The sequence below is a fragment of the Phascolarctos cinereus genome, unplaced genomic scaffold (assembly GCF_003287225.1).
Source record: "Phascolarctos cinereus isolate Bilbo 61053 unplaced genomic scaffold, phaCin_HiC Scaffold_9;HRSCAF=440, whole genome shotgun sequence".
NCBI classification, from domain to species: domain Eukaryota; kingdom Metazoa; phylum Chordata; class Mammalia; order Diprotodontia; family Phascolarctidae; genus Phascolarctos; species Phascolarctos cinereus.
In genome coordinates this window covers 99,039,763-99,065,840 of record NW_027556402.1, presented here as the reverse complement: position 1 = coordinate 99,065,840, position 26,078 = coordinate 99,039,763, and the positions used below count along the sequence as shown (strand labels likewise).

At 34.3% G+C, this 26,078-nt stretch overlaps 1 protein-coding gene across 1 annotated transcript in view; it reads right to left on the bottom strand.

The window, feature by feature from the left end:
- Positions 1-26,078, bottom strand: part of PDGFC (platelet derived growth factor C) — a 236,160-nt gene that overhangs the window by 65,174 nt on the left and 144,908 nt on the right. The window contains exon 3 of the mRNA XM_020994096.2: positions 4,945-5,125. Coding sequence (XP_020849755.1) covers positions 4,945-5,125 — 181 coding nt within the window. The remainder of the gene's footprint in view (positions 1-4,944; positions 5,126-26,078) is intronic.

Genomic DNA, 26,078 nt, shown 5'->3' with positions numbered 1-26,078 from the left:
GTAACAATTCCATTTAACCAAAGATATCTATATTATCTTTTGCAGTTGTTGAAACCCCTTGTTCAGTTAAGAATACATATTGTATTCCCTAGCAGTGAGAGGTATGTTAAACATTTTTAATATTATAAACTTAAATGTTAAGGTCATGTGTCCATGCAGAATGTATTATGAAATACGGCATAAGGTGCTGGTGTAAGCCTAATTTCTGCTTTCCAGTTTTCCCCAATACTTTTAACAAACAGAGAGTTGTTTCCTAATTAATTTTTGTTTTCCGGTTTACACTAGGTAACTCAGTGCCATTGTTGCTGATTCTCCTTTACCTCTTCTATTCCATTGATCTACCTCTCTATTTTTGACCAATACCAAATGATTTTGAAGATTGCTGCTTTATCAAATAAATAGAAATATGAAAGTACTATTACCCTTTCACCCTGACTATTTTCATTATATCCCTTTATATTACAGATCTTTTATCTTTCAAATGAAAATTTGTCATTAAGTTCTATAAATATCCCTTTAATAATTTCACTGGGAAAACATTAAAACTATAAATTAACTTTGTTAGTATTATCATCACTTTTATTATATTGCCACAACTTTACTGTGGATTAGGGCGATAGGGCAGCTATTTTTCACTAAATCATTTCAGACAGAAAAAAATGGGTCTTAGGGCTATAATGAAAACAATGGTTATAACTTTTGCTTTCATATATCAGATTACTTTTCTTAATAAAATGTCAACTCAGTGGCAAAAAAAAAACCTAGCCAAGAATAATTAAGGCCCAATCACTCTTCCATCAGATAAACCTCATACATTTTAAGAATTTATTATGTGATAAGGATTAAGCTGAATGTACTATTTAAGTACACTGTGGACAACCTGCTTCAAATTTTGAAAATTAAATTTCCTAAGAACCAAAATTTATTCATGACAGTAACTAGAAAAGTCACTTGTGAATGACTGGCCACTTGGGTGTCTGCAATGTCATACCATGGTTAAAATCTATAATTAAATCTCATTTGTTTTATAACAAGAGAGAACACTTTGCCATCTGAGTGAGCTACCACTGAAAAAAAGAAATGATGTTGTTGATCTTGTGTTTAACTTTGACCAGCGTTAGACAATCTCATCACTTCTAGGAATCAGAAAATCACATGTGGCTCCTAGATTTAGTGATGGAAAGAATCTTGGAGATCTCAGATCCAATCTCTTCATTGTATAGATGAACTGAGATTTAGAGTGGTTAATTAACCATCCAAAGTTCACAGAGGTAGCAAACTGCAGATTTAGATTTGAATCCAGATCATTTCATTCCAAACCCAAGAATATTTCCACTTTACCTTACTACCTTAACTTTGTCTTTAACGTCAACTTGGCATTATGTATCTATAGATAATCAAAGAATTACTAACATGCTTTCTCCAAAATTCTGTTCCTTGCCTCAATTATATTCCACTTTTATTTAAGATTATTACATACATAGAAGTAGGCAAATTTTAGTTATGAAATTCAGGTTGATGATGGTGACAGTGTATACTAATACATTAAAATTTATCCATAGATGTTAAAGTTTTTTTTTCTAAAACTATGCCACAAACACCCTGAATAACACACACAAGTACATCTATTAGCTTTTACAATGTCAAAATAAAGTATGAATCTGAGGCATCCGTGAAAGCCTTATTCTGATGCTCCATTCTAAGTCTGTACAAGGAGAAGGTAAACTCTGGAGGGTCCTATAAGACAAAAATGTCAAAAATTCAGAACTATCAAAAGACTAAACGTCTGCCCTCAAAGAACTATCAAACAATAAGGTCAGAGGGGTTGCTCATTTTTTCCCCATTACCATGAAATAGCAGACATGAAATAATCTATTAAGGTGTATTAGTGGATGAAATCTGATGTGGTGGATAGAGTACACCCACTGATGAAGTCACTGATCCTTGAAAGAAAAATGGACAACTTTGATACTTTGATGATCTATTACTTGATCCATGTGGGTACCACCAATTCAGAACCTAACTCCTCTATTACTGAATAGGTAGACTTTTAGAATCGCTGGGGCTGAAAAATTTCATTCCCTGCAGCGAACCTAGTGAGAGCTTCTCAGAATGTAGTTAAATTAGTCTTTAGATGTCAGGCAATACTGGCTCTATATTCACGCTTTTCTCACTACCTAGAACCTGTTAGAAGTTTTTCTCTGCTCACATAAGAAAATATATTGTCATTAAATCAGAGAGGGACCATGACACATAGTGGATAGAGGACCAGGCATCAGAACCAGGAAGCCCTCTACTTCAGTTCTGCCCTTGACATATGTTACTAAAGTCACAGGACTGTGCCTTGGGCACTTCCAGTGCCTCGGGCAATTTTTTGTAGATGAATTTCTACTTTGGTGGAGGGAATTCCTGCACCAGAAGTTTCCTACAGTAATGAAATCAAAAATCAAAACTCCTCTACCTCCACCACCCGCCTTAAAAAAAAAATCATTCAGTTCATCCTATTAAGTACCTCGTCATTTCTGTGTTGTTGCTGAATTCCTAGCCAATAGCTAAAATTCATCCACTTACCTATTGTCTAAAACTCATCATAGAACAAGTATTCCATGATCAATGCATGAGTTTACAAAAGGTTCAAACATGATGACAGTAAGTAGGACAGATTAAGAATTCCAGTTCAGAAATGTTCATTTATTATGAATGCTACTTTTCATTAGATTGTATTGTCTAAAACAATTCCAAAGACTTCAGAAAATAGAGAAAGGGATGGTGACTGGATAAATGATTAAGCTGGCATAGCAAATTCTTAAGTGTGGAAACACTCTCTACTAATGCAAGTTTGTACCTCCCTCTACAATATATAATACTAGAGTACTCCTTAGAGCAGGGAGTGGTGTTAAATTAAAAAAAAAAAAACAGGGTCCACTAATCCATATTGAAGGATCCCTGCAGGCTGCATATTGACTTAGTTTTAAAATGTAATGTAATCTAGGTTTTTATTTATTTGCGTAATTATGTAATTATGTATGTATGTTAAATATTTACCAATTACTTTTTTATTCTGGTTGGGCTACAGCATACAGAAGTTAAGTGACTTGCTCAGGGTCACACAGATACCCAGTCTTACTGTTTCTGAATCCAGCTCACAATCCACTACCGCCCTTTAGACAATAAAAAAGAAAAACAAAAACACTTTGAAGAGATTGCCAATGTCTACACTACACTGTGAGAATGAAAGTGAAGATGAAGTAGCATGTCCCAGTTCTACACTCTAACCACTACTCCATACCCTCTTTTATCTAAGTTAACAGAAATCAAGAAAATAAGAATTTGGTAGAATTTATTTTTTTTAAATGCTGAGTGAAGTAGAATAGAGGATAGGTTTATATGGCTGACAATGAGAACAGAGGAGATAAATAAAAAGGAATGGTATACACACATACATATACACATGTATATGTCATTACAAGTATAACAATATATCCTCCAATTGTTGTGTGTGTGTATGTGTATAAAACCACACTGGAAGACATGTTACTACAAGTGTGTTCTAACCTGCTAGTCTACTAATTAGTTGATTTGCTTTGCTATTTCTATACTAAGTAAGTACTCTGCACTGTAGGTTTTACACACACAGTCATTTTTCCTTTCCTTTCATTGAATAATAACACATATGTATATATGTGTACAGAGACAGACAGACAGATATTCCTTGCAGGCTTTGTTCTAGTATGGTATTTTTAACATAAATCAGAGTTAACATTTTATAACAGAGTTGAGAGATATTGATTATCTTCAATATTTTTAGGCAAAGTAAATTTTGAATAATGTACCAGAAAACCAAGGAGCCATTGGAAGCAATGGAGAGAAACTGCCAAAACTCACTCTCTCTCTCTCTCTCTCTCTCTCTCTCTCTCTCTCTCTCTCTCTCTCACACACACACACACACACACACACATATACATATCCCTAAAATGGACTCAAGCCTGAAATTAATTAATTCAAATCACTTGTTTAGAGATTATAGACATTGATGTTGTACTTGGATTTAAGTCTGAGTTAGGACAATTACCAGCTTTGTAAATGATACCAAATCAATTGACTTCTCAGAGTATTATTTTCTCTTTTAAAATGATAATAACCCTGCTTCCATTGCCTAACTTACGGTGCTTCTGTGAGCAAAGAAATTGTAAAGTAAACTGTAAAGCAGTACACAAGGATTATGAGGCAGCTGTGGTGTAATGGACAAGCAGCAGTGAATTTGAAGTCAGAAGACCTGGCCTACAGTCTTGGCTCCAGCCCTTAGCTGCTGCCTGAACTTTGGCAAGTCAGCCATCATTCCACCTCTTGGAGAGTCAGATAATAATACTTGCACTACTAACCCATCCCATAGATCAGAGTGAAGAAAATGGTTCACAAACTGCAAACTACTGCAGAAATGTGCGTTGTTGTTAGTAAATTTACAAAGTAAATGTACAATTATTCTCTTCTTCCCCTGGGGAAATGCTTTCTTTCCTGTGTTGTTTCTTACCAACTCTGAAATGTCATGGTTTTATCAGATACACAGTAGAATTCCTTGTCTTTGAATATTCTTTCTATAATTCAATTTTGTTTCATTTTGGGGTCGGAATTCTCTTCCTCCCACCTCCACCTACATTCTTTTCAAATGGCAGTAAAAATATTTTTTCTACAATAATAATTTATTGATGTTCCAACATTTCATAGTCTATCCATGCTATTCCATTCCAAGTTATCCACAAAAATCACAATAGCAATTATGAAGTGCAGAGAACAGGAACTAAATTCCAAATGAGAATTTTTTTTCAAAAGATAACATTAGAAATAAGCAAGTAATTGATCTTAATTGATTAAAAGCTTTCTCAAAGCCAACCTTACCCTCTGCCCTTCCCCACAATAAACAGGCCCTGAAATTATGTTACTTACTGGTACAAGAAGGGTATAATGGATGCAGAACCCAGGTTCAGAAGGAAAGTATTCATCAGAGACAAATCTTATCCTGATTTGATTTCCTTTGGAGATCTGTTTCCCTGGCACAGCACTGGAGCCACACCAACGCCCTAAAATAGTCCCATCACTGGGCTCCTCAATTTCTACAAAGTCATACCTGTAAAGAGAAAAAAAGAAAATTGACACAGATGTGTGTTACATGACTTGGGCAATATTAATTCACATCTTTGGATGCTAAAAATCCAGTTACCAAAACTATGATCTAATCCTAACTTCTACTAGGTTAAACACAAACTTACATATTCCAAAAAAGGAAACATTAAGATGAGTTTACATTGGCAAGGGGTGGGGGGGTGAGGAGAGGTGAATATGAGTCTTTGCTCTTGACTTTTCAAACTTGGCTTCTTACAAAGACCAAATTTAGCAGATGTTTGCCAACTGTCTACTCTACTCTTACAGGAAAGCTATAAGAACTCAGCTCATCCTTAATTCTTGAGTATTTACCTTATTTTTTATGTGACCATCTGATGCTGATAATCTGACCTCACTATACCTTTGTAATCATATTTCTTCATTATACCTATAAATACATGTTTTGTTGCAATCAGGCTAGCCTATACAATGTTTCCCCAAATGACATTATACCATCCTCTAATGTCTATCAGTGAAAAGACCATTACTCTGATCTGAACCATGAACCTCGTCATTGTCTATTCAAAATCCTACCCACACATCCTTCAAGGCCCAGATTAGACTCTGTAACCTGTGGTGATCTTTCCCTTGCTTGAAATCTACCTGTACTTACCACTTGTGCTTGCCCATTTGATAATTATATGCTACCCAATGTTCACTACTAGGGTTGTTTGTGGGGGTATGTGTATGCATATGTGTGTGTGTATGTAAATACATGTATATATGTATATATGTACATATATACATATACATGCACATAGATACACATATGCATATACACACAAGTATATATACACACATACATATATATGATCAGAAGAGTACTAGAATAGAATATTAGTATAGAAAAGCACTAGAATAGACATTAAACATCATATAGTTCAACCACTCATTTTACAGATGATAAAGCTGAGAAACAATCAATAAATAAATAAAAATTTTTAAGCACCTACTATGTACCAGACATAAGCACTGAATGGTTTGAGTGACTTGCCTAAGGTGATTTTTTTTTTGAAAAGGAGTGAGTAAAATAAATTAATCAGAAAGCCTTTTGTTAAGTACCAGGCACTGTTCTAGGTCCTGGCGATACAGAGATAAAAATACATCTCTTCCCTCAAGAAGCTTAATTGTGTGTGTGTGTGTGTGTGTGTGTGTGTGTATGTGTGTGTGTATGTTTCCTTCAGGGGGAATAACTTGCATCTATATAAATAAGTATGTACAAAAATATGCACAAAATAAAAGGGAATGCATAGAGAATAAGCAAGAAGAGGGGGGTAAGTGATAGAAATGAGAGTAGAATCATTTTTCTAGGAGTTTAAATGTGACAGAGCAAATGTAAGATGAGAGCTTAAGGGGATGACAGGGTCAAGAAAGAGTTTTAAGTTTTTCTTTTTTATTTTAGGGGGAAAGGCCAGTCATTTCTAAAGTAACTGGAGGATAAAAGTCATCAAACAGGAAGAAACTAGAGATTAGATGAGGGAGGGATGAATATGGAGGCATTTTGCTGCAGGAGACAAGAGGGGATAGGGACAAAGGTATGTGTAGGGGTGGGTTTTGTCAACTGGAAAGGTTAACTCTTCATCACAGATGAAAAAAATAGAGAATAGGGAATCATATCAAAAGAAAGAAGAGCCATGATTCAAACCTAGCTATGCTGGATACTAAATTCCATGTCTTATTCATGAAAGCCATTTACACTGTAATCTCTACAAGGTTAGTTTTATACTTCTCTATACCCCCAACACAATAACAGAATCTAGCATGGTACTTTTCTATCACTGAGTATTGCATAAAATGCTTGTTGATTGAATGGGGGGAAAGGAAGTGCCTGGTAGTTTAGGTTTAAGATTGGAACTAAATGAGACACTTGTACCCATCTAACTGTTCACAAGTTGAACTTCGGCAAGTCAGCCAGCATTCCACCTCTTGGAGAGGTGGAGCTAATTGGAATTAGCTCGATTCACCAGATAATTACATTCCATGATGGTTCTTTAGCATGGAAAAGATACTCACTAAGCATAATCCAAGAGTTTGGGTAGGTATTGCCCTTGTCTTCATATAAAAATGAGTCTGGATTCCCAGGGTAGTGAGACATTTTCCAAGTCTGAGGCGCTACCCACTGGCCTTTTTTATGCCCCTAGGTGACTGAAAATCCAATTCAAGAAGCATAAGCTTTAACCCTTAGACCAAACAAGTGTTGGGGACCATTTGTTTGCTTTTTAGAGGAACAATCAAGCAAAAACAACTAGCCTAGCCTATATGTCAAGGACCTAGGGAAGAAGTGCTGTTATCACAGACAGCTTCATAGTAATTATCTGGTGGATTTTGACTCTCTAGTTTAACTGTGTTGACCTAAATTATAGTAACTGCTAAGCATATAACACATAAATGTGTTATAATTTTTTTCTTTCTGTTAAATCCTGGTTATCATAGCTTTGAGCTAATTCCAATTTCCACTAGGTTAAACATGTAATTATTTAATATAGTATATCACACATTTGTAAAATAACTCCTGGTTCCTACAGGTAAGGAGACCAAAGGTATAAACAAATGAAAAATGAACTCAGTAAATTACATAGCAAAGTCACTAATACTGAAGCCAACTACTGTAATTTTTTCAAGACTTCAGGGAGAGAGGTGGAACAAAAGAGATAAGAGGAAGTAGTTAGAAAAATATTTGAGCTCAAATTGATTTGAATGAGCATTGTCAACTGCAACCTTTATCTAAGAGTGGTGTTTATATCTAGATTATTTACAAGTAGTACAAGGCTGCTATTCATAAAACCGCTATTTGTTCTGAAGTTGGCAGGTAAATCTAGGCTAATCTGAGACTGAGCTCTCATTAGTTCAAGGACAACCAGATTTCAGACATGACTAGCTAACTTGTATCCACACATGATCTTGTAAAGTTTTTTTTATGAAGTTCCTCAAAAAAAAAAAAAGACCACTTTTTTCCCCCAGGGGGGAAAAAGTTCTTGAGTTGTAGACAGAAATATAGCCATAACCTATAATACAAACTCCAAAAGCTGTTGTATTCTGTGCTGTTCTCCCTTGCAGCATTTTGACCTAGCACCAATTCTTCTTGAGAATATGCATATTGTTCTTCAGAAAATATTAAAAGGTATTTCCCCATATAAGCAAAACTTGAGACTGTAAATGTCACATGAGATTAAAATCTTTTCCAAGGAACAAATAGTACTAACCCTTGATGTAACTAACAGTCAGATATAAAAGACACATTCTTCCAAATAAGTCAAGCAATGTTTAACGTGTAAATTATTACTTTATACCAATTTTCTACTAAAGTTGTGGTATTTTTTTCTTTTCCCCCCTCGGTAAGTTTAATTTTTATAACGATTCCCAGATCTCTAACTAGACAGCTGGCAATAAATTCTTGTGTTACATGTTTGTGCAGGTCTGACCCATGCATTTATTATCTCTGCTTAAAGAATCTGTATATATTTGTATTTCATTAAATATAAATGATATGAACATAATCATTAAAGAACTACTATGCACTTTGATTTTAAATTTTAGTTGAATTCAACAGGTGCCACTAATTGCCTCATCAGGAACTTGGTGATATTCCAAATCAAAATGTCTTATGATAACCATCTAATTCCTAAATCCATCCATCTATTATACCATTAATGTTCTTCTGCAGTCAAGGGTAAAAACAATAGAATGCACATGGAATGTAAGAATTTTGCATACAACAGTCTATACTTTGTCTCCCTTTTATGGTCAGAATATGAAGGGTTTCCCCTCTCTTATTTACACTCGCATAAACCAACATGGCAAGGAAGTCTTTTCTTTTCAGGAGAGTGGCAAAGGAAACTAATTATTGACAGAAATTGCCAATTTAAGTTTATAAGTATGTAACAAGTTACAGGGTTACCTTTCTACCTATAAAGCCTGCCTTATAGCTTACCTTTGATTTTCAGCCTTAAGCAAGAAAAGGAAATTTCTTGTCTAGATTTGATTCTTATATAATCTGGGAAGCTATATACAAGTCAAGAGTCAAATTTGTTCTCAGTATTTGATTTAGACATTCTTCACAGTCACTTTTAGAGTAAGTGCTTGCAAACCTGTAATATGATGCAGTGGTGAGAATTTGTAGCAAATCCTGGAAACTTGTTTCTGGTGAAAAGGTATGAAACAAACAAGTAAGTCCCAAACTAAGTGAAACAATTATCAAAGAAATTTACATAGGCCACAACACCACAAAAGGAAAGCAATAAAATCCTACAATAATTGACACACAAATGTGAAAACAGAAAACACTATCACCCTTAAAACCAGAAAACTCCACATCTCCAGGTGACTATTCTGAAGACTCTGTAATCCTTCTAATACACTCTCAGGTATTATATTCCAGTATGCACAATTGCCCAAATCACTATTTAAAGGATTTACTAAACCTGTTTTATGAGCCAATCAAACATAACTTTCTCACGGCAACATGATACAGTACATACAGCACTAAGGAGTTTATAATGATTACTCCCTTTCTCTAACATCTCCCTGGGGACCTATAGAGGATTTATGTTCTTTTATGTTCAACAAACAAGTCTGGTGTTGTAGACACAATTTTGGTTCTCATGTGGGAATTTAAAAGCAATGAGGGCAGTTTTCTTGGTCTTAAGTAGAATCACAAGGAGTATTCAAGAAAAATATATTCACCACCGATAAAAACAAGAGTCTCCGGGCATCCTGCCTACCTCATAAAAATAAACCAATCTCTCAAAATAGGCTATTTCTAGTCTCACTAAAATCCTGTCAATTAGTTTTATCCCCATAAGTTATCTGAGCTGACAATACTGTGAAAAATCTGCCGACAGGTTTTCTAAGACGCCCTAGCATGGAGAGAGTCTACTAGATTCTGAACTTCTGTGAAAGGTAGTGAAATAAAGATGACTCTTATTCTACAGGATATCAGGCTCATGCTGCCCTGAAGCAGAGCTGAACTCCAGGCCTCCACGTGAACCAACTGCTGTTACAGATCTTTGCATACAAAACCTGAATTGTTGCCACATGCTGAGATTTGTCAATTTAATCTGAGAACAATATGACAATGACAGCCAATAAATCATTGCACATGTTGTGGGATACCCTAAAAATGATTTTAATGTTAATAAAAGCTTGCTGTTGAATCAAATCCTTGGTCATGTTTATTCATGCATTTTACTTTTCTCTAAAACAGCACCAGAAATTGTCATATATATGTGTATCTATCTATCTACCTATCTATCTATCTATCTATCTATCTATATACACACACACACACATTTTTTTTTACCATGACAGCTTCCAATGCCCCAGAGAAAAGTGGTATGAGTAGGAAGATGTGTTTATCTACAAAAAGGCCAACTGCCTCTGACCAAATTCAGAACCACAGGGTATTAAAGTTGGAAGGGATAACTAACCAATTTAACTTAAAGCCATACAGAAATCCTTGAAGTTAGTGGTATCAAACTCAAATAGTAACGAGTATGTATTGACTTAGGAAATCACATATTAACATTATCAATGTTTCACTGTTATTTTTATTTATTTTGCTAAATATTACATTATTTTTATTTACAATTTACACTTAATTACAATTACATTTCAATCTGGTTCGGGCTTCACATGGAATGTTGTGGGCTCTATGTGGCCATAGTGTCTTTGACATTTCTGTTCTATGTAAAACCCCCAGAAGTGGTCATTGACAATTTGCCTAGTAACCTTTAGTACAGGAGTAGCCAATGTTATTTTTGGACAGCTCTGATTGTTCAGAAGTTACATAAAGTGGTAATCCATTTCTCTCAAATATCAACTCCTTGTTGGGCCCTCTGGAACCTAGCAGAACAAATTCAGACTCTCTTCCATATAACAACAGTCCTTCAAAGACATGAAGATAGATATGAGTCCTTTAAAACCAAAGGACATTTCAACTTATTTAAAGGGACCCAAAGTCAATGAAAACATGATGTTATCTACCCTTATGTGAAGTAGAAGTAGTTGGGAGGCTGAGAAAATGGCTCTTTTGAATAGGAAAGACAGCCAAAATAATTCCTGCTTACACAAGGAGCTGTTTATTCTGCTATTTTTACATTAGAGGTAAAAAGTCTAAAGCTCTGGCACTATCTTATTATTATTATTTTTTGTTTTTTGCCATATATAAGCAAGGTCAATTGGCCTGAGTGTTCCTTATTTGTAAAGTGATTATACTAACAGCATTTATTTCACAGATTTTTGTGAGATAGCTTTAAAGTGATTTGTAAACCTTAAAGAACTATGTGAATATTCATTATTGGCATTATAATTTTCTTCTTCATCATCATCAGCATCATCAAATTTTCATAAATGGATCTTAGTGAAGACTGGAGAGCTAGTTCTGGCCCTTCTATTTGCTTGGTATGTTACATTGTATACCTGTAAGTAAGCCTCCAAATGCTATGATTTCCTCAACAATAAGATAAGGATTGGTCTAAATGATTTCTAAGGCTGCTTCCAGCTACAACAAATTATCCTATTATGTAGTAAGTACATAATACCTTAACAGAGTAGATTAAATGATGATGATGATGATGATGCTTCATATCTGTGCACCACTTGAGTCTTTAAAGCACATAAACCAACGTCATCATAGTTAATGGTCATAACAATCTTGTGAAATATGTAATGAAAGTATTATCCCCATTTTACAGATGCAGAAATTAAACCTTTAAAGTGACAGAAATAGCAAGTGGTAGGGGTCAGACTAGAGACAAACTCTTTTGACTCAATATAGTACTAAGTATCAAATGCCATTGAAGGTGTTCAGGGAGAAGTTAATAATTATTTATCTAGAATGTTTTAGAAGGGACTGATGCTTCTTCTGACTCTAAAATATCTTAATTCAAATTAGATAGGGAAAATATTCCATTATAAATTCTCTATTACTAGGCTCTTAATTTTTCAGCAGTGATCATCCTATTGTTTCACATACACACTTCTGGGAGTGTGCGGAGGAAGACTGTCTTGATGAATTTTATTAATGTATTAAACATAGGCAACAAAGCAATAAGCCAAGGTATACTCTCCAGGCCAGTTGTTGCCAAAGTTCATACATATATACTTCCATTGGTTTGTCAGGATATGGAGAGGAAGAGAGGAGAGAGAAAAAGGAGAAGAGAGGAGTGGAAAGATTTTAGGCTTATAGTCAAGAATTAATGTATGAACGTTTTAAACATTATACAAACAAAAGGCAATATTAGTAGATCAAGTTATTACTCAAGGTGAACACAATGAGCTTTTCTGATTTCCAGGTGTACCTTCCAGAATTCCTCTCATACATGATGCCTATTAACTACTGAACTATTTCCCTTCCCAAAATCATTGCAGAGCTAATACCAGCTACCTCTGTTACTTCTTATCCCTCACTTATCTGGAAACCAAGTTGAGGGCAACAGAGGGCACCCTGAAAAAGATGAAGATGTCTACTAGGAACTACTGTTCAAAGTCATATCCTAAAATACTCAGTCCTTCCTAGCACTTTAAAGGCAAGAAATTACCTATCATCTATCACTTTTGACCATGGATGGTATAACTCTCCAAATAAAATGAACAGATATGGATGTATTAATGGATGCAAAAGAAAGATCAACTCTGTCCTTGATGCTTCTAGGCAGCCTGAATTTTTTAAAAAAAGCTTATCTTATGAAGAGTTGGGGCTCTTTGGGCCTCACAAAGTTGTTCCCATTTTTCCTTGCAGCCACATACTTCTTTAATTGGAAAAGATGTAGCACCCTTGGAGATGCAGAGGAGTGGGAGCCGCATCCACAGAATCAATGTGTTATCCTACTGATCCTCTTGATGGTTGAGTACACTTCTCTTCATTTAATATTTCCAAGCCCAAGAACATTTCATTCTGTTTAATCCTGAACTTGAAACACCAGATTGGTCTGAATTAGATGTGACCCAGCACAGGGTAAAAATAAGAATATAAAAAACAGGTCCCAATTCACCAAAGTGAGAAGATGGAGAAGGATGAGGTTGGTGTATAAGCCATAATTGTTGACTATTTACTAGAAGAACATTTAACTCCTATTTTATCTTACTGTTTTCTAAATAGATTTTGTTCTACTAGCAAGTAGCTAAAGGAAGTTTCATCAAATAATACTGGAACCTTATACTAAGCTTAATTCTCTTTTGTTTATTCTAACAAGTTGGTAATGCTTACAAGAAAAATTATTTCATTTATCGTGACTGAAGTCAGCTAGGTGGCTAAGGGGATACAGTACTGGGCCTGGAGTCAGGAAGACCTGACTTCAAATCTGACCTCAGATACCTACGAACTGTGTGACCCTGGGCAGGTCAATTAATCTCCGTTTTCCTTAATCCATTGGAGAAGGAAATGGTAAACCACTTCAGTATCTTTGCCAAGAAAATCTCATGGGCAATATGGTCCACAGAGTCATGAAGAGTTGGACATGACTTAACAACAACTACTACGATTAGGCCAAAGAAGTTACTTAACTGAATCTATAAAATTTTATTCTGACTTCTTGCTCCTTTGCACAGAAAGAAAAATGACATCAGTTAACAACTAACTCAAAATTAGAAGTGAGTTTTGTTCTCCAGCAAATTCACTGCTTCCCAACTGGTTTCCCCAGTACAGGTTCCTTTCTCTATGATTCATTTCCAGTTTTGTCATATTCTGTATTACATGCTATTTTTAAAGAGCTTGTTCATTAATATATAAATCAGATATATGCCTGGTACAGCCTGTGGGTACTTGAGAAACATGCAGTGAGGGATTTACTATCTAACAGGTAATTAATCGTTCATTATCAAATGTGGAAAAATTAAATTATAAACTCTCGTGACCATTACTATGCTAGACCAACTGCTTAGGTACCAACAACTGAGCTATAAGAATGTACTGAGAGACTAAAACTGAAGACACTTTAATTGAAGGCTTCTATTCTCTTATGATAAACATGTTTTGAGAATAACCTCAAGGTGAAATAAGTGCTCAGTGAAAAATCCATTCTATACTGAATGCCTCAGACATGAATCCCAGCAAATTTTATTTTAAAAATATTTAAATACTTTATTAAATACTTATTAAATATTTTAATAAATAATATCTTATTAAATACTTATCAAATATTTTAATACTATTTAATATCTTATTAAATACTTTAATAAATAATATTTAATAATATCATATTCCTAGTGAATATTTTAATAAATAATATTAATAATTTGATATTTTAATAAATATTTATTAAATATTTTATTTTTAAAAGTTTGACAACTTAGTCCCTGGAAGTTTTTATATGGAGTGATCTTTACTAATTCTTTAAAAATGAAGATTAAGAACCATTTTTTATGTGAAGTTTTTGCTGGTCCTGCCAACACCTAGTACTCACACTCTTCTCAAATTACCTGTAGTTAACTATTTTGTATTTGTTTTTACTATCTTTATGTTTATTCTGCATATACTTAATTTTTTACATGCTGCCCCCCTAATAGAATACAAATTCACTTATATTTCTAGGTGTCCTCTGGTATACCATTTCTTTATTTCCCCTCACAGTTTCAGAGATACAGGTTTGATGGAGTGACGTGGGATAAGAGACATTTCTGGATTATAGCTGTGAAAGAGGCACCCAGATGAGAGTTGAAGGAACAAAGGGGCGCTCATTATCTTTATCCCAGCTTCTCTCCAAAATATTTCAACTGCTGTGGCTTTCTAGAAACCCAATAGAGCCCTTTTATCAACCATTTCACTGTTACTTGCTGGCTGGGACATTAGGTCTATTTGTAAGATTTATGCCCCAATCAAATAATAATACTGAAAGCTGTAAGTACTTCAGAGTTTCTGTTATTAATCATCTACTGCAACAACATTGCTAATTGACTGTTACCAAAACTTATTCAGGCAATTTCTGCTTTGTCTAGTAAAACGTGCTCAGAATTCTAGAATAATAAAAATCAAAGGAACTTTCAAGACTTTATAGCCCAACCTTTTTAATAATCTTTTTTTTTATTCTATCATATTATGGAAATGCTTGTCTTATTTCATAAAATAAAAATAAAGTAAATTAATTTGAAAAAAAAAACCTTTTCATTTGAAACACAAAGAAATGGTGGACCTGAGAACATAATTCACTTGAAACAAGGGGATAGAACCTAAGTATCTTGACTACTATCTTACTATTCTTTCCACTAATCCACAACTCTTTTTAGCTAACTAGAGACCTTTACAGAAGAGCTTTTTTTGCAGTCCATTAAAATGCTTCTTTTTGTCAATTTACTTGTTTTACAAATGCAAAGAGATTTTCCCTTGTCTTAATCACAAAAGAAATCTGGTTTATAATTGTAATTGAGTTCTCTAACAATGTCAGAATTGCTAGTTAGAATAATTACTTCTAGTAATTTTTATGTATACTCTCCAATAGCATCTCTGTCTTTAAAAATCTTCTCTTCCTTCAGGATGTGACTTCATGCAATATCCTTCTAGATGAAACTTTTCCTGATTCCCCCAAAAACTAGTGTTCTCTCTTTCAAACTACCTTGTAGTTAATTTTATCATATGTATTGTATGTATATAAAACACATGTATGCGCATGTGTTTATGTATATGCGTGTGTGTGTATATATATATGTGTGTGTGTGACACACACACACACACACACACACACACACACATGTTGCTCCCCTCAAAATATAAGCTCATTGAGGGTAGGGACTATTTTACTATTCCTATGAATGACTAGCACTTAGCATAGTATTTGGCACTTAGTAAGTACATAATAAAACATAACGGATTGATTAGCTGAATTCAATAAGTAAATTAAAGTTCCCGAAGCAAAAGAATATAAAATATTCTTATCATGCCTGATTGGGAAAAGCTTTAAATGTCTAGTTAAAGAGTTTGAACTTCACGAAAAGAGCTATATGGACACACTGAAGACTTTTAAGCAGTGAAATAATATGACTAAATGGATGTATAATGAAAATTAGTCTATTGATGGTAGGAAAAATGGGTTTTGGAAGACAAAGACTGGAGACAAGAAGTCCTGTTAGGCATACTCCATGAAAGTAATAATAAGGGGTGAGTATCCAGGAAAGCAAATACTGTCAAAAAGAGGTCAGGAATGTTCAAGCCTGAGAAAGGGTCTTTGGATTTAGTACTCAAGAGGTCATTAGTGACTTTTGAAAAGAGTACTGTCCCTATGGTAACATCTCCAGAGTGTATCAGCAAGGTATTTTAATGGTGGAAGATGAATTGGCTATTATTTTAAAGTGTCAAAGAGCTAAGAAAGACAGAAATATTAAAATGACCACAAGGATTCAAAAATCAAACCAGAATTTCTTTTATTTGTGTGGCTATTAGAATATTACTTAATAGATGCACAGAAAACTACCTTGGAATATGCCCACCATAATATTTTACAGAAACTTTTGTTTTTGCAAAAGGCCCATAAAATCACTGTTATTCCCAGAAAACATACATAGTTTAACATTCATGTAACTCAATAACCTCAAAGACACAGTTATAAGAATTTTAGCAAAAAGCATAAAGAAAAAATACTCAGAAAAGAGGGGATTTCAAAGTTCTGTCAGAAAGACAATTACTACAACCGTCAGCTAATACAAGCACTTTTTTGTTTTTTTGTATAATCTGTCTATTATGTGCAAGGCTTAGATTGAAGATGTCTGACTGAGACAAAGGGGAAATGAGGGGTTGGGTCTTTCTGTTCCACTTGTAATTCAGAGATATAAAAGATGTCCTCCCTTCACCAATCTCTTTAAAATTCCTCCTTCTGTCATGATAACAGACTGATGTAGGAATCCCATAGCTATATCATGTTCTCCTCGAGTGGTCCTTACCACAAGACAAGCATCCTATTCTCTCAGGTATGCTAAGGCTCAGTGTACTTGCTAATAATTTAACCTATAGATCAGGGGTTCTTCTGTAAATAAATTTCAAGAAGCCCATGAACTTGGATGGGAAAAAAAGATAACAAACTTATTTTTACTAACCTCCAACTAAAATTTATCATGTCCTTCAAATTATTTGAAAACATTATTTTGAGAAGGGGTCCATAAGCTTTACCAGGCTGCCAGGGGAGAAAATGACACAAAAGACTATTAAGAACCCTGACCCAGTAGGATTATCTCATGAAAATTTAGCCTAATGTGAATGTGACATATAACACTTTGATAAACTAAACCCAACCATTTTTCTAAGATAAAAATCTCATAATATTTCCCTGAGTTTACTCCCTTGCTTGGCCTATTATTAACTGGATTGAGGTATGGTCTAAAGTTCTTGAAAAAGTTCAATGTACTTGCCTCTATTTTTTCTGCTGTCACTCTCATCTCAACCTGCTGTAATTTCACCTCCTACTTGCCATTTGACTTAAACTTCCAAGTTACCAAATTTTCCCTTAATTGACATGACTAATGATATTTTTTCAATCTTCAAGCTTCATTATCTCTCCTATTGTTTCAACTCTAAATTTACACAGGATTGTTACCTTTTGGTTCTCCTCCAACCTATCTGACACTTCTTTCTCAGATTTCTTTCCTGGATTACAATTTACGTCATGTCCACTAACTGTGCATTTATCAAAAAGCTATGCCCTTGGTTCTCTTCTCTTTTCTCTCATTTACTGATCTAATCAACTCCCATGGAGTCAATTATTACCTTTACAAAGATATTTATATATGTATGTAAGTATGTATATAGGTATGTATGTATATCTGAATCTAAGTCTCTCTACAAAGCTCTCATCCCACATCTTCAACTGGACCTTTCCCCTTAGGTGATCCATATCAAACTACATATGCTCAAAACAGAACACACTAGCATTTCTTCTCTCCACTAAAAAAACCCCTCAAAAACATCTTTTATACTTTTTTGTACTTCATTATCATTGTCAATGTCAAGGGTACCACCCCTTTCTATTCACCCAGGTCTATTACCTTGGATTCATCTATGGCTCCTCGACTCACCATTTCTATCTCCATAACAATACTCATATATCCCATTTCTCTACTCGTATAGCGACCTTCACTTTCTTCTTTATTTGGGCCCTCAATACTTCTTACCTAGAATATTGGAACAGTCTCCTAATTGGTGTTCCTGTCTTGTCTCTTGAAAATCCAGTGACTCTTCTACATTACTGACAAAGTGATTTTCTTAAGTGCAGGTCTGAATGTGTGACTCCATCTCAATAAAACTCAGAAAATAGTTCCTTCTTATCTCTAGATAAAATATAAACCCCTTTGTTTGATATATAAAGCTCTTTGAGACCTGACTCTACCTTTCCCTGGCCTTGACCCTAGCTGTTGCCTATGTGCAGAAGGTACTCCTTCCTTATTTCTTCCTTCTGGAAATACTAATTTCTCTCAAAATTTTGATTAAATGCTACCTTTCACATAAGATATGCCAGGCATTATTATTACAGGTATTAACGGATAGTGTTAAGACCGATGAAATGTATGAAATGTCTGAGCTTTTGAAGTGTACAGTTATTTATCCTCTGGTTCCTTCCCAATGGGATTCACTCTCAGAGTGAATAGAACTGCTCGTTCCTCTAAGTGTGGGAGCCATTAAAATGCCAGAATTCTCATTTGGATTGCCATCATTCAAGACTAACAGGACTGAGTTTTTTCAGTGAATCCTAATAAACTTCGTGCATGACATCAGTTGTTTTCATTCAATGCCTTTCTAAATATATTAAGGATTTTTACATCTAGTTTAGTGCTTTTCATTTATTGACTGGTGAAGAAGTGTTCTTGCCTGAGTAAGGTAGTTATTTTACATGGAATGAGGTGACTGATTCAATGCGCCCCACTCTTACACTAACACACACACACACACATACACACACACATACTTGTGCACACACCTTTTCTTCTCTGTTAGAATGTAAGTTCCTTGAGCGATGGGACTGTTTCTCTTTTGTCTGTGCTCTCATCACCTAGGACTCTGTTCAGTATATAGTAGGTAGAGGATTCTGAATTACTGATTAGTCATTAGACCTTTTCTGCTGGTCTGGACTATAATAAGGAATATAGTATAATTCAAAAAGGATTTCCACTAAATTTAAATCTATATACTCTAAAAAGTAAGCATAAATTCATTTAAAAGGCATTTATTGCATTTTAATCCATCTTTAAAACAACATGAAAACATGAGTAAATCATACAAGCCACACAACCTGGGAAATAAAGTTGTAATTCGAATTCAAGATCCAAAACCTTTCCTCTCAGATTTTTAAGTGCCAGCAAGAACTGAGGTGGTGGGAAGCATAATATGATGAAAGGTATTCCAAAATGCTAGTGAGTATTAAACAAACCAACAAAAAAAAACTATTTCAAGCACACTCACTGAGAGCAAAAATTAGTTGGTCCCCTCCCCAAAGTTATTATGTCTTCTCCTAAAGAAACATTTTAAACACTATCAAGGAAAACTCAAGGTACCTATGACTTTGCACCTTCACTGTTCAGAGAAAAGGTCTGAAAAAACAAGTTAGTCTGTACAATGATTTGAATATGTTTCTAGTAACAAATTAACTTTAAATCTAGGGTCATCCATTATTTCTATTTTCACTGAAAAAAATTAAGGCTGGCCTGAGGATTTGTGGGATTATAATTTCTACAGAACAACATTCTGGAATTTGTTACAAAAAAGTTCCTTATTTTTTTCATGGAATAAAATGAGAAAAACATCTCATTTAAAGGCAACATTTGAAATTGTTGGCTGATTTGGTCACTGTAATAAACCTTGCTAAGGCAATTACTTCACATTTTATGGTATTAGAAAGAAAAGGGAAAAAAAAAAGAACTGGAACAATGCCTCTTTGGATGAGTGTATCTTCTAGGGCAGCATACCCAAGGCAGGGTTTTTGGCATTAGTTTTATTTTATTTTCCTCTTTTTCCTTTTAAAATTCTTCTCTCACTTTGCATTTCTTTCTTTCCTCACCCTGTTAATACTCGCCCTTTAAGGTGTTTTGGCTTCCAGTGTTCATGCCATACTCTTTAATAGGTTCCTCTGCTACCAGAAAATGCAGGTTTTATTACAGCTAAAAGTTCAACACCATCTCTATTTCCTTCCTTCTCCAAACTTGATTCTTAAAGGTTTCTCTCCTTAATGAAAAGGAGAAAAAAATATAGTTCAGTGAGTTTATCTCATGTTTGCTACTCAGATCTTCATAAATTATAAACCTAGCAACTTAACCTTCTTCCGCTCAATTTCTCTGCCTACAAACAACAATTATGTCATTTACTTATCACTCACAGGTTAACTAGAAAATAAAATTAAGTGTGCGGAATTATTAAGACTGGTGGGTGGCTGCTACTCATCTGAGCTACATCAGTCTCTCTTCCACTTGAGGGAAATGACTTAACAATTTAAAAGAACAAACAGGAAAAATGCTTCCAGTAGAAAGCAGTAGACATCCCTTACTGCAGAGTCATATAAAAATGCACTTGAAAAGACAGTCAAAACTTTATATGAAAACACTATATTGTTTTAAACCTGTGGACAAAATTCAGATGCAATAACAAACTGCTGTTGTCCCAATTTACTATTTAGCCATCATGTTACCTGCAAATAAAATATCAAGGTCAGATACCACATTTACATTCACGCAATTATACAAATCTGAATAAACATAAAATATTAAAATGTACGTATACACTTATGTACATATACTGATGTGTGTATCATTCACTGAATATAATAAATTTACTGGATTTATTCTATATTGCTGAGCAGATAGATGCAGTATTCTTGTTATTGTCATTGCTGTTTGTTTTGACTGATGACATCATAGGATAATATCCTGATTTAAGAAATTTAAGTGAGGCAGATTTGCACAAAGTCATCAACCTCACTATTTCTGTTAGAGTCACTAAAGTCCAGTGGTAAGACAAAATACAAGATGACTGGCAATTGTCCAGGATGCAGTGGATGATTTTGGCATCTTCAATGTCTGACCAAGCTCTAAGTGTTCCACAGCACCTGCTTCACATGCTTTTATGGCAGTGGGAACAAATTGTTCTGAATTGTCTATTCTGCCAGGAGAAATCTTCACATGCTTGGGGTAAACAACCCCCTAACTTATTGATGGGTCTGCGGCTGTTGATTACTCTCCACATGATTTAGCCCAAGTGTAAAGAAGGTTTTACTGGGGTGTGGCCAGTGCACATGCTATCGCTTCTTGGAACCACAGGTAAGAGATGGGTGACAGGGTGGACAACAAAGGTAGAAAACATCCCTGAAAAGAACTCAGTAGTGCTCACATCAGAGGTGCTAGTCCTGCTAGTAACTACTTTAAGGATCTTGCAATGGTCTTCCCTTTCTCTTTTTTTTTAATTTTTAAGTAACAATATGGATATAATTTTACTGATTATTACAGAGACTCTCTTTCCAGCGCTTCTCTGTGAAAAAAAAAAAAAAAGATGACTTCCCATTGTACCTGACAACACTGGGGCATGCATAATCATAGGCTACTTAGATGGTTGAGACTGACATGATTTCTGAACCTGAAAGACTTTGCCAGATGGCAAACAAACAAACAAAAAAAACCATCAAATTTTCTTGCATCAATTCCTGGAATAATATTTTTGTCACAGGACAGGAATGTACTTTTCATCATCAAATAATGACTAATATTTTACAAGAGAGTATATTTGATCATCATTGACATAAATACAAACATAGGATTTAACACTAAAAAGTACAAAATTGATCTATTGTTAGTTGCACAAACACTAAAGTTATATTATACATTATGTTAAGGATTAAAACTTCACTAAGACTTTTGGGACACCCTGTGTGCCAATATATATGTAAGTGTATATATGTGAACATATACATGTATGCATAAAGTTTTTTTTCCTTCTTTACCACATTGCTGAATTTCTAAAGCATTGAATGGTTGATAGTTGATGACAAAAATGACACATGCTAAGTATTTTTTTAAAGTTCTGTAGTGTTTATAAAGCATAGTCACACAACATTAATCCTTACAACATATGATGTATGAAATACAGTTATTGCTATCCCACTTAAGAAATAGGGGAACTGAGGCTCTGAAAAACTAAATGTCTTTTCCATTGTTAACTGAGTAGTATTAAAAGCAGAATTATAACCCTTGTCTCTGGTGATGACAAATTCATTAATCTTTCTGACCATGGACTGGGAATAGGCATCAGAAAAGTTAAAGTTTGTTTAGACATATATTTCATAGGTATGAGAAACACATTTTTCTGTTCTGAGTAGGCTGGTATTTGCTAAAATATACTTAATAAGACAGATATTCTTCCTTTATCAGAATCATCAAAATATCAGTAGAGCAAAAATAATAATATGACTAACAGTATCTGCCGTGTCCAGTTAAATCTTCATACTTCTATTCAGGAAGAACATTGTTTTATCCATCTATCTCTCTGTCTCTCTATTTTTAATGCTGAGAGGCCTACAAAATTTACATCTAACATCTATTACTAATATGATAGAAAGTCCTGACCATTTTGCCATTAATAGTCAAAGACTATTTGATATTTTTAACTTAACCCTTTGAAAGATCTTTGGCTTTATCTACACTGGAGTTCCCTTCATAAAACCAGATGACAATCCCTTAAGAGTTGAATGTGACTAAAAAATGTTTTCATCTTAACCAGGACAGTCAATAAGCAACAAACACACTAACATGGAATCACAAATTTACTGTTAGAAGACATTTCAAAGCTAGCTAGCTCTCCCCCCATTTTGTAAGGAACACAAGGCTCACAAAAGTTAAGTGACTTGTCCAAGGTCACAGAGTGACAGGGCTAAAATTGGAATATTGAACTCAGGCCTTTTTAGCCACAAGGGATGATGGTCTCCTGAAATATGGGGGATTTTTTTTTTTTAGAATATAGTATCACCTCCATGTCATAGTGAGGCATTGGAGGAAGAATTTAAAGGAGTGTTTAATATTGTTGCAGTGTATTTGACAGATGGAACAGCTAAGAAAAAAACCATCTGGGATATAGTAAGTAGATGATTATTTTTAAAAAGAGAGAAGGAATCCCTCTCAGGAAGAATGGAACAGCTGATTACACCTGCTAGTGCTACAAATAGAAGATTCTTAGAAATTTGCTGACTTCTCTCTACATTTTTATAGTAACAAGAAAGTATGTAAAAGGGCATGTGTTCTCCATAAAGACCTCATCCCTTGGAGTTTATGGGAGAGGGGGGAATGCGATAGGGCTTCATTCCTGAACCTTCAGGATACTCCTTGTCTTAAGGTTTATGAATCATAGAGGTAAGTGTCTGCATTTTAGAAAACATAATAGAATAAAATTTGCATTTTATTCTAAATTTGTAGCTTTTATTTACTTGTAATATTAACAGATATTCAATTGAAGAAACATCACTTCAGGTAATTATTCCCAAAGTATCCTTAGATAAAATGTGATCAAACTACTTTCTATTTTCAGAGACTAACCCTAACCTCACAGGTTGCATAACTAACAAGAATTATGTAACATGAACATGTTAGATTGACCCAACTGTCTTGATACTATGATCTAGATTACCTAATTAATTTGAAATGTAGAGTACTAGAGAAGGAGGTCAAACAGAGGAAGGCAGGTTTTTTTTTAATTTTTAAACATTTTTATTTAAAGTTCTGAATTCTAAATTCTATCCCTTTCTCTTGCCCCCTCCCTGTGATAGCAAGCAATCAGATATAGGTTATACGAGTGTGATTATGTAAAATATTTCCATATTAGTCATTATGTACAAGAAGACTCAAAAGAAAATAATTAAAGTGAAAAATCACATGTTTTAGTCTGCATTCAAATAATATCAGTTCTTTCTCTAAAAGATGGGTAGTATGCTTCATCCTTTGGGATTATCTTGGATCATTGCATTGCTGAGAATAGCTAAGTTATTCACAGTTTTTCACTGAATAATATTGCTGTTACTGTGTACAATGTTCTTCTGGTTCTGTTTTCTTCACTGTGCACCAGTTCATATAAGTCTTTCCAAGTTTTTCTGAAATCACCCTGCTTGTTATTTCTTTTAGCACAATAATATTCCATTACAATCATATACCACAGCTTGTTTAGCCATTCCCCAATTGATGGGCATCGCTTTGATTTCTCATCCTTAGCCACCACAAAAAAGAGCTGCTATAAATATTTTTGTACAAATAAGTCCTTTTTTCCTTTTTTGTATGTCTTTGGGCTACAGACCTAGTAGTAGCATTGTTAGATCAAAGGGTAGGCATAGTTTTATAAACCTTTGGGCATAGTTCCAAATTGCTCTCTACAATGGTTGGATGAGTTCAAAACTACATCAGCAGTGCATTAGTGTCTCAGTTTTCCTACATCCCCTCCAACATCTAACATTTTCCTTTTTTGTCATATTGGCCAATCTGATAGCTGTAAGAGTTTGAATTTGCATTTCTCCAATAAATAGTGATTCAGAGCATTTTTTCAGGACTATAATTTCGTTTTCTTTTTTTCTGAACACTGTTCATATTCTTTGACCATTTATCAATTAGGGAATGACTTGTGTTTTTATAAATTTGACTGTTTTTTATATATTTGAGAAATGAGGCCTTTATCAGAGATACTTGTTGCAACATTTCCCCAGTTTTCTGCTTTCCTTATAAATTTGGTTACATTGGTTTTGTTTGCACACAAAAAAAAACTTTTTAATTTTTTTATAATCAAAGTTATCTATTTTGTATTTTGTAATGCTCTCTATATCTTCTTGGGTCCTAAATTCTCTCCTCATCCATAAATCTGAAAGATAAACTATTCCATGGTTTCTTAATTCATTTAGGGTATCACCCTTTATGTATAAATCATGTATCCATTTTGACCTTATCTTGGTATATGGTATAAGATGTTGGTCTATATCTAGTTTCTGTCATACTGTTTCTAGTTTTCCCAGCAGTTTTTTTGCCAAATACTGGGTTTTTGTTCCAAAAACTTGGATCTTTGGATTTATCATATACTCTGTAGATTACTATAGTCATTTACTATAATGTAATTTGCACCTAATCTATTCTACTGATCCACCACTCTATTTCTTAGCCAGTATCAGAGTGTCTTGAAAATTACTGCTTTATAATACAGTTTGAGATCTGGTGTGGCTAGACTATTTTTTTCACATTTTTGTTCATTGATTCCCTTAATATGGGAAGGTAGTTTTAAATTTTCTCTCTATATATAGCTATTCTGTATGTTGTCTCTCTATATGTCTATTCTGTATATATCTTATTTTTACCCAGTTATTGCGAGCTTCTTGAAGGCAGGGATTGTTTTTACCTTTTTCTCGTAGCCCTAGTGTAGTAGCCATCTGTATGTAGTACACGTTAAGTGCTTAATAAATGTCTTTTGATTGAATGACCTGAGTTAGTTTTGGGAAGAATATCGAGAAATTAAGCCAATGTGTAGTTTCCAGAGAGCTTGACGTGGAAATAAAAACCTACTCCAACCATTTCCAACAGTCATAAACACTAGGGGCTGGGAAGCGGGATAAGACTTTCAGAAAAAAAAAATGATCACTGAAGTTAATTTCCAAATCAGGGCAATGTCACTTCAATAACTTTCTACATAATGATGCTTTATTGACTCTGAGAAGTTTTGTAGTAAATTCGTATTTTAACATGTTATGGTTCTAACTAGTAGGGTTTTTTATTGGTTTACACATAACTTTATTGATACTTTGATATATCTGCCCTACATGAATACAAGTCACAATTTCTCCACAATTTAATTGCCTTTAAAAAAAGTTTTATTGATACTTCCTGTTTTTACATCACAGTCATTTCCAGACATACCCAACCATCTCTCCATAGACAGTGAACTTTTTCTTACAAACAAAAGAAGCAATACCAATTGATCCACTGATTGCATCTAACAT